Source organism: Carcharhinus amblyrhynchos, chromosome 9, assembly GCF_965287045.1.
Source record: "Carcharhinus amblyrhynchos chromosome 9, sCarAmb.v2.hapA, whole genome shotgun sequence".
NCBI lineage: Eukaryota > Metazoa > Chordata > Chondrichthyes > Carcharhiniformes > Carcharhinidae > Carcharhinus > Carcharhinus amblyrhynchos.
In genome coordinates this window covers 28,343,340-28,354,023 of record NC_137332.1, presented here as the reverse complement: position 1 = coordinate 28,354,023, position 10,684 = coordinate 28,343,340, and the positions used below count along the sequence as shown (strand labels likewise).

Here is a 10,684-nt window from a genome sequence, read left to right as displayed (position 1 = left end):
CACCATAGAAAGCATTCCTTCTGGTTGTATCACAGCTTGGTATGGTTCCTGCTCTGCGCAAGACCGCAAGGAACTACAAAAAATTGTGAATGTAGCACAATCCATCATGCAAACCAGCCTCCCATCCATTAACTCTTCCTGCTGCCTCGGCCAAGCAGCCTGCATAATTAAGGACTCTATGCACCCCAGACATACTCTCTTCCACCTTCTTCCATCGGGAAAATGATACAAAAGTCATGTACCAACTGACTCAAGAACAGCTTCTTCCCTGCTGCTGTCAGCCTTTTGAATGGACCTATCTCGCATTAAATTGATATTTCTCTACACCCTAACTATGCCTGTAACACTACATTCTGCACTCTCTTGTTTCCTTCTCTATGAACAGTATACTTTGTCTGTATAGCGTGCAAGAAACAATACTTTTCACAGTATACTATTATACATGACAATAAATCAAATCAAAGGTGGCAGTCTCCAATTTACTCCTGACCTAACACTGGTGAATATAGAAACAGGAGGGTACAGCAGATGAATGATGGCTGGAGAGACAGTGCAGGAGGGAGGACTTTATATTCCTAGTGCATTAAAACTAGTTCTGGGAAGATGGGAGCTTTACAGGTTGGACAGGTTGCACCTGAACAGAGCTGGGACCAATAACCTTGCAGGACGATTTGCTAATGGAAAAGAGGAGGTAACATTATACAGGAAAAGCAACAAGCACAAAGAACAGGAAAGAAGCACTTGAGTAAGAAACAGTGAGTTATCATCAGGGGTTAAAGTTAGAGGACATGCAGAAAGGTCCAAATTAAGCTCATTGTGTTGAATAGGTTGGTGAGCTGCAGGCATGGTTAGCAACGTGGGAATGTGATGTTGTGACTATAATGGAAACCCGGCAAAAACTAGGGACACAATTGGGTATTAAATATTCTTCATTACAAGGTGCTCAGAAAAGATACAGGAGGAAAGAAAGGGGACTGGCAACATTGATTAAGAATATTACAATGCTGGAGAGGGTAGATGGTTCATGACAGAATCTATTTGGTTAGCACTAAGAAAGATTAAAGATACCACTACACTGCTGAGTGTATTTTATAGACCTCTTGTTTAGAAAAGTAATTCAGGACATATGTGCAAGGAAATTACACACGTGCAAAAAGTATTGAGTATTATTGAATCCCCTAACCTACACATCTTTGGGCACTAAAGGACAATTTAGCATGGCCAATCCACCTAATCTACACATGTTTGCACTATGGGAGGAAAGTGGAGCACCCAGAGGAAACCCACGCAAACACAAGCAGAATGTGTAAACTACACACACACACACACACACACACACACACACACACACACACACACACACACACACACACACACACACACACACACACACACACACACACACACACACACGAGGCTGGAGTTGAACCTGGGTCCCTGGCACTGAGGCAGCAGTGCTAACCACTGTGCCACTGAGACATTAATTAACCTAATATATACTGGAAAAATAAAAGTATAAAGGCCAAAAGGAGGAAGAATTTCTGAAATGCTTTCAGGAGAATTTTCTATGTTGGTATGCTTCCAGCTAAAGAAGAAATAAAACTGCTGGATCTTGCTCCAGGAAATGAGGAGGGTCAAAACCAAAAAGGGCTTTTATACGCGGATACTGAGAATATGGCTGAGGTACTGAATTAATAGCTTTTATCTGTCTTTACCCAACAAAATGCTGCCAAAGACAAAGGAGAAGGTAATTGAGGCATTGGACAGGCTTAAAATTGATGTGGTCGTATTAGAAATGTTGGTTTTACTCACAATTTATAAGTCACCAGGGCTGGTCAGTTGCATCCAAGGATAATGAGGGAAATAAAAGTGGAAAGTAAATTAAATTTATTGAGCATGAAGTTTGACTAGGAATGAATTTGCTGATTGAAAAAGGTGTACATATTTTGAGTTTGTTGATGTATATACAACCAGCTTAGTGATAACAATTATAGCACGTGCGCAATGATAGAAGGTGCATCTGTCCAATAAATTACATATACTGATAACACTCATACATAATTTAATATGCTCACTAAAGTGTAAGAAATACTAATTGTACTGAATTCAAGTCTAAAACATATGGATCACTTAATTGTACATTTTAAATGATGAGTTACATAGGAAAAAAAGCTTGTATGGAGGGCCTTTTTTACAGCGGCAGGATGTCCCAAAAATATTCACAAATTATGAATTACTTCATGGCGTTTTAGTACTCTTTTTAAAAAATACAGCAGGCAATTTGGATATGACACAATTCCACAAACAAAGTCAATGGTTTTGGAGGTACTGATGGTTCTAGTTGACTAGTGAATATTGACTAGGTTTCAGGGAGAGTTCCCAGTTGTTGAATACTGTAACTGTTATTGTTTCTTTATCAATACCTAATGGCGCACAAGGCAAAATTAAATCTGTACCCATAGTGAGGTTTTTCCTGGAACAAGTCTCTAATCTGTCATAAGAAGCTCACAGCTTGAGGAGCGCCACTCTGCATCAAGCATGGCTGCACTGGAGTCAGTTCTGTTCTTACAACCTGCCACTGATGTGTGTTGGAAGCATTTTGCAGATTGATACTCAATGTGTTGGCTCCTTTATGAACACACCTCCCTTGGCCACCAGGTCCTGGGGTAGGACTTGAACTTCAAGCCTCTGGCTCCAGAGACGAGGGCTCTGTTTGTTATGCCACAAGAACTCCTGTAACTGTCCTGGGATCTTTAATATCCCAAGACAATTACAAGGCCTCATGTTATCTTTCATCCAAAGTATGGCACCTAGAAGCATAGAATCTCAACAGTGCAGAAGGAAGCCATCGAGTCTGCACCAACAACAATCCCACCCAGGCCCTATCTCCATTACCCTATGCTTTACCCTAGCTATTCCCACTGACACTAAGAGGCAATTTAGCATGGCCAATCCATCGCATACCTTTGGACTGTAGGAAGAACCTGGAGCACCTGGAGGAAACCCACACAGACATGGGAAGAATGTGCAAATTCCACATAGACAGTGACCCAAGCTGGGAATCGAACCTGAGTCCCTGGCACTCTGAGACGGGGACAACACAGCTTCAATACTTCACTGAGGTGTCACTCTCGATTACATACTTAGCGTTAGATTTGGGGTTCAGTGGCAAATGTAAGTGCTATCACTGAGCCAAAGCTGACATCCTGTTTTAGGGGGATTGGGTTTGTTTCTGATATTTAAAATGGTCCCTGAATATAACAATTTAAAGGTTTAATAATTAATTCAATGGTCAGTTTCAGAGCGATATTCATTTCATGTGCAACATAAACAATCAGATTTCTGGCAGTGTTAGTTGAAAAAGGAATTTTGACCAAACAACTTAGAGAACTTCATGCTGCTCTTCAAATATTTTCATAGGATTCTTTGCATTTAGTTGATATAGCCTCAATTTATAATAGTTCCAACCATTATCTCGCAATTGTCTTTGTCTATATATGTCGTGTTTGTGAAACCTACCTCTCCACTCACCTGATGAAGGGCAGTGCTCCAAGAGCTCGTGATTCCAAATAAACCTGTTGTACTTTAACCTATTGTTGTGAGATGCCTTACTCTGCCCACCCCAGTCCAACACTGGTATCTCCACATCAACCCTTCTTAGATATAGGGATGGTGCCAGAGGACAGGAGAATTGCAAATACTAGGCCCTTGTTCCAAAAAGGGTGCAAGGATAAGCCCAGTGACTACAGGCCAGTCAGTCTGAGTTGGGTGGTTGCAAAGATTTAAAAAATGATAACGCAGGACAAAATTATTGGTACTTGAGATTAATTAAGGAACATCAGCTTGGATTTGATACATCATGTTATTATGTTTAAGTAGGTTGCATATTCTGATGATGTAATAGAGCGGGTTGATGAGGGTAATATGATTGATGTGTTGTTCATGAGATACCAAAAGGTTCGAAAGACTCTCCCATAAGGGGAAACAACCTTTCAGCATCTATCCTGTCAAGCCCCCTGAGAATCTTATGTCTCAATAAGGTCACCTTTCATTCTACAGGCCCAATCCACTCAACCTCTTGTCATAAGAAAATCTCTCCATCCCTGGGATCTGCCTAATGAAGCTTCTCTGGATTGCTTCCAATGCCAGTATACCTTTCCTTAGATAAAGGGACAAACTGTTACGAGACTGTTTGTGGGGATCAAAGGTTTCAGTTATGTGCATAGATTGGAGAAGCCTGTTCTCCTTAGCAAAGAGAAGGCTGAGAGGAGATTTGATAGAGGCATTCAAAATCATGAGGGCAAAATATCCAAACTTTTCATGAATGATCCAAAGCGTAGCACTGGACTGAACTGGAACTATGCTCACAATGACGAAAGCACAGTCTGCTGTTCCACTGTACTACCCAATTCTTAAAGGAACAGCTTCATTATGGGCTTTGTCCATATCTGCCAAGAACAATTGCAATGTATGGATTGTTTTGCAGAGTCGTCACAAAGGTATCTGGAGTATAGTTTCCAACAACTGATCCTCCAACTCTTATTTTGAAAATGGGGAAAAGATGGAGATGATTTAACATAACTATTACCTCAACATTTAGCTGTGAGAGTGTTTGACGCAATGAGATGTTACTCTCAAGATGTAATCACGTTTTGTTTTAAAAAAATATATTTTTGGTTAAAAATCCCAAAACCAAAAGAGAGGATGCTGGAAAATCTCAATAGGTCGGGCAACATCTAAGGAGAGGAAAGAGCTGACGTTTCGAGTCCAGATGACCCTTTGTCAAAGCTAAAAGGCACAGAAAGTGGGAAATATTTAGACTGTAGGGTAAGGGACTGAAAGATGAGTCATAACCACAAAAACAAGGGGAAAGGTAGCTAATGTAGAGAGTATTTCTTATGTTCTTATGTTATGTTCTTATATAAAAGGGGTGACTGGCCAAACGCCAGAGAAGCTGAAATCAGAAGGTAAACTGTGACAGATGAAGATGTGGGGGAGAGGAGAATGGGTAAGAGGTAAAATTGAGAAGAGGGAGAAAGGGGAAGCAAAGGGGGAGAAAAGGTAAGGAAAGAGAGGATAAAATAAGGGGAAAGAGTGGGAGTGGGAAAAACCATCTTTCCAATATGAGTTTCTGGGTATTATAAAAGGAACATGTATCTACTGATCAGTCTATCAGCAGACATAACTCTTGCAACCGGTTAATAGATTTTTCTCTGTCTGAGCATTTCACAAGCCGGCCAACTGAATCAGTGACAATAAACTGATCAGGGTAAAGCCTAATAGGGGACACAAGGAGTCAATGCAGTCCAGTGAAGATTTTAATTACGCTGCTGCAATGCTCCAGTTGGAGACGCACAACCTCAGAACATGCCATGTAGCTTGAAAGAAAACCCCGCAGGCAATTGATTTGTCAGATTCTGCTCCTCACTCAGTAAAGTTGAATAAGAACCTTACTTACACCTACAGCAATGTGAGTGTTCCATTACTCATTCTCTCAGATTGGGAGCAATGGTCCAGCTGAACTGAAACACACACACAGGTAACGGAAAGAAAAGCATTAAGGGGCTTGTGGGGACAAGGGAAGCAAGTGGTCAGAGGGGGCCATGGAGGTGGAGCGTGGGGAACTGGTAGGCGGAGGTGGGGGTGGGGATGGTAGGTGTTGGTGATGAGGCATAAAATGCTAGAGTTCAAATCAAACTCATCATACAGGATTATTTCAAATCAAATTGCTTTGTGGGTGATTTCAAATTGGCACCTGGAGTTTGGAATCATTACTGAGGAATTTTGTAATTAACGACGGCATTTCCCACTCGGAACGATCTGGAAGGAGGAGGGTAGCTTTTTTTCATTCGTTCACTCACTGGCCAGCATTTATTGTCATGTCTGGTTAACCTAGGGCAGTTAAGAGTGAATAACATTGCTGTGGCGCTGGAATCACATGTAGATCAAAACAGGTAAGGACGGCAGATTTCCTTCCCTAAAGGACATTGGTGCATCAGGTGGGCTTTTCCGACAATCAACAATGGTTTCATGGTCATCAGTAGATTCTTAATTCCAGATATTTTTCATTGATTTCAAATTCCACCATCTGTTGTGGCGGGATTCGAACTTGGGTCCCCAGAACATTAGCTGATTTAGGAACGCTGGAGGGGCTAAGTGGGGCAAGGTGCTGCTGCTGCTGCCAGGATCTTTCCAATTACACAGTTCTCCCACTGAGGCTAAGTCCAGGGGGTATTTCCTCTTCTGGAGGCAGATCGGAGCCGGGGTCCTTGACATTGTCTCTCCTACACCTCCTTCCAAAGACATGGGGATCGGGGCCACAGCCATGCCGCATGCCGCAAGCCTCCCTGTGAAGGGTTTCTCCTTTTACTCGGATGGCCTGATAGTTGTGGCCATACTTCAGTTTTAAATTTCCATGCAGGTTCAGTGAACACCTCAGCGATGTCATGGTAATGTCATTGGGCAAATAATCAAGAAGCCCAAGCTACTACTTTAGTATTCAAATACCACCAAAACATCTTGAGGAATTTAAATTTAATTTATGAATCTGGAATTGAAAGTTAGTCTCAGTAATGGTGACCATGAAACCATCATCAATTGTTGTAAACATCCATTTGGCTCACTCGTGACCTATAGGGAATGAAATCTGCATCCTTATCTGGCCTATGTGACTCCAGATCCACAACAAGACTCTTGACTGTCCCCTGCAAAGGCTTAGCAAGCCATTCAGTTCAAGAGCAATTAGAGAAGTGCACCCATTGCTGACCTCGGCTGCAACATCCACATCTCATGAAAGAATAAAAGAAAAGCCTCATCCAGCTACATCTTTGGGCCTTCTGATTGCATCTCCTGTCTCAGGAACCTGCCTGCCATCCCAAATTGGATAGGAAATGCAGAGGTGGCCTCGTAATTGGCTGCCTGTGGGCACGTAGAACAAATATATAATTGGGCTTGGGATGAGGAGATTTCTTTCCATAGAACCATAGAAAATTACAGCTCAGAAACAGACCTTTTGGCCCCCCTTGTCTGTGCTGAACCATTTTTTTGCGTAGTCCCACTGACCTACATTTAAGAACATACGAACGTAAGAAATAGGAGCAGGAGTAGGCCATCTAGCCCTTCGAGCCTGCCCCGCCATTCAATAAGATCATGGCTGATCTGTCGCTGCTCAGTTCCACTTTCCCGCCCTCTCCCCATAGCCCTTAATCCCCTCTCTTATCAAAAACCCATCAATCCGCGTCTTAAAAATATTTAGCGAGGCAGCCTCCACCACTTCAACGGGCAGAGAATTCCAGAGATTCACCACCCTTTGAGTGAAGAAGTTCCTCCTCAACTCCGTTCTAAACCGCCCCCCCCCCCTTTATCTTGAGGCTGTGCCCCCTAGTCCTACTGTCTTTTTTGAGCGGGAAGAGTCTCCCCACCTCTATCCTATCCATCCCATTCATCATCTTATACGTCTCAATGAGATCTCCCCTCATTCTTCTAAACTCTAACGAGTACAAGCCCAGTTTATTCAGCCTCTCCTCATAGCTCAACCCCCTCAACTCCGGTATCAGCCTCGTAAACCTCCTCTGCACTCCCTCCAAGGCCAAAATATCTTTGCGCAGGTGCGGCGCCCAAAACTGCACACAGTACTCCAGCTGTGGCCTCACCAATGCCCTATACAGCTGCAGCAAGACATCCCTACTTTTATATTCAATCCCCCTCGCTATGAAGGCCAGCATCCCATTCGCCTTCGTGACCACCTGCAAGCTGGGTTTTTGCGACTCATGCACAAGGACCCCGAGGTCCCTCTGCACCGTCGCCTGCTGCAGTTTTTCGCCCCGTAAGTAATAGTCCTTCCTACCATTCTTCCTACCAAAGTGGACCACCTCACACTTGCCAACATTAAATTCCATTTGCCATTTCCTGGCCCATTCACCCAGCCTATTTAGATCCTTCTGCAGACTCTCCACACCCTCTGCACAATTTGCCATTCCCCCAATCTTGGTGTCATCAGCAAATTTTGACACCATACACTCGGTTCCCTCCTCCAGATCACCTATATAAATGGTAAAAAGCTGAGGCCCCAGCACCGACCCCTGGGGCACCCCACTAGTCACCATCCGCCAATCCGAATAGCACCTGTTGACCCCCACTCTCTGCCTCCTATTTGACAACCAATCCTCTATCCACGCTAACACCCTACCCCCAACTCCATGTCCCTCGACCTTCTGCAATAACCTCTTGTGAGGTACTTTGTCAAACGCCTTCTGAAAATCCAGAAAGACCACATCCACCGGCTCTCCTCTATCCACCGCCCTAGACACATCCTCATAGAACTCCAGTAAATTTGTCAGACACGACTTCCCTTTAATGAAACCGTGCTGCGTCTGCTCTATCAAGCAATTCCCTTCAAGATGCCTCACAATTTCCTCCTTAATGACAGATTCTAACATCTTACCTACCACAGACGTTAAACTAACCGGCCTATAATTCCCCGCCTTTTGCCACCCTTTGAACCATATCCCTCCACACCCCTCTCATCCATGAACCCATCCAAGTTTTTCTTAAATGTTAAAAGTGACCCCGCATTTACCACTTTATCCAGCAGCTCATTCAACACTCCCACCACTCTGTGAAGAAGCCCCCCCCCCAATATTCCCTTTAAACTTTTCCCCTTTCACCCTTAACCCATGCCCTCTGGGTTTTTTTCTCGCCTAGCCTCAGTGGAAAAAGCCAGCTTGCATTCACTCTATCTATGCCCATCAAAATCTTATATACCTCTATCAAATCTCCCCTCATTCTTCTACGCTTCAGGGAATAAAGTCCTAACCTATTCAATCTCTCTCTGTAACTCAGCTTCTCAAGTCCTAGCAACATTCTTGTGAACCTTCTCTGCACTCTTTCAACCTTATTTACATCCTTCCTGGAACTAGGTGACCAAAACTGTACACAATACTCTAAATTCGGCCTCACCAATGACTTATATAACCTTACCATAACACTCCAACTTTTATACTCAATACTCCAATTTATAAAGGCCAATGTACCAAAAGCATTCTTTACAACCCTATCCATCTGTGACGTCACTTTTAATGGATTCTGTACCTGTATTCCCAGATCCCTCTGTTCAACTGCACTCTTCAGAGTCCTACCATTTAGCCTGTACATTCTACTTTGGTTTGTCCTTCCAAAGTGCAATACCTTGTCTGCGTTAAATTCCATTTGCCATTTTTCAGCCCATTTTTCTAGTTGGCCCAAGTCCCTCTGCAAGCTTTGAAAACCTTCCTTACTGTCCATTACACCTCCAATCTTTGTGTCATCAGCAAATTTGCTGATCCAATTTACCACATTATCATCCAGATCATTGATATCGATGACAAACAACAATGGACCCAACACTGATCCCTGAGGCACTCCACTAGTCACAGGCCTCCACTCAGAGAAGCAATCCTCCACGACCACTCACTGGCTTCTTCCATTGAGCCAGTGTCTAATCCAATTTACAACGTCCCCATGTATACTTAGCATGGTTGATGCTTTTCCGATTCAAGACCAGAAGATTCTGTCCACAATTTCCTGAGCAGCAGATGAATGGGAACATCACCATCTCCATGTTACCCTTACACCATTCCCCCTTGGACCTAACTTGTCACTGGATCTACTAAGATTCAGCATATGGACAAGTGGAAAACCGCACACTACATTCTCAAGTGCAACAAGAAACAGACAATGAATTGTTTTTTTTTAATTCATGCATGAGACATGGGTGTTGCTGGCTGACCAGCATTTATTGCCAATTTCTAGTTGCCTGAGAGCAGTTGAGAGTCAATGACATTGCTGTGACTCTGGAGTCACATGTAGGCCAGACCAGGTAAGGACTGCAGATTTCCTTCCTTAAAGGACATTAGTGAACCAGGAGTGTTTTTCCCGACAGTCAACAATGGTTTCACGTTCATCAGTAGATCTTTAAAGTAAATTTATTAGTCAATGAAGTTACTGTGAAATTCCCCTAGTCACCACAATCCGGTGCCTGTTCAGGTCAATGCGCCCAACCAGCTCGTCTTTCAGACTGTGGGAGGAAACCGGAGCACCCGGAGGAAACCCATCCACACACGCTGACCCAAACCAAGAATCAAACCAGGGTCTCTGGCACTGTGAAACAGCAGTGCTAACCATTAGGCTATCTTAATTCTAGATAATGCTGGCGTTGTCAGCAAGGTTTATAAACCAAACAATTTTATAAGAACAGCTAAGGTCAAAGCAAATGTTAAGATGATGCTTAAAAGTGAAAGCTGGATGTGTATCAGTCTGTTTGATAATGAAGTGTATTTTACCAATTAGTGTTGGAAGACAGGTTTCCTAAATATCATCATCATCTCTTTGGGGTAGGCACTGAGTAAAGTTCACACAAGCCATTTTCTCACCTGAAGAGAGAGAATCAAATCGAAAATTCCATTAGAACAGCTCATCTTCCCAACACCTGATTCAGGAGTGACAAAAGTCATCAGTCAGTTTCATAGCCAGGAGTGGGGGATTTGACATCAACGGCCCAGAAAATGACAAATAAACCTACAGGGAGGAGAAAATGACCGAAGTGCAGATTTTTTTCTGTTTGTTTGATCTTCATTATCAGTACGGATCACGTTATATTTGAAAGATGCTTTGTTGGTTCCGACATGAAGTAAAATAAAGAATCAAT

The 10,684-nt window shown here is 43.1% G+C and overlaps 1 protein-coding gene across 1 annotated transcript in view; it reads left to right on the top strand.

The window, feature by feature from the left end:
- Positions 1-1,600: 1,600 nt before the first annotated feature.
- dynlt4 (dynein light chain Tctex-type 4) overlaps positions 1,601-10,684 on the top strand; it is a 263,595-nt gene continuing 254,511 nt past the window's right edge. Inside the window, exon 1 of the mRNA XM_080196543.1 lies at positions 1,601-1,683. Coding sequence (XP_080052669.1) covers positions 1,675-1,683 — 9 coding nt within the window. The 5' untranslated portion in view covers positions 1,601-1,674. The remainder of the gene's footprint in view (positions 1,684-10,684) is intronic.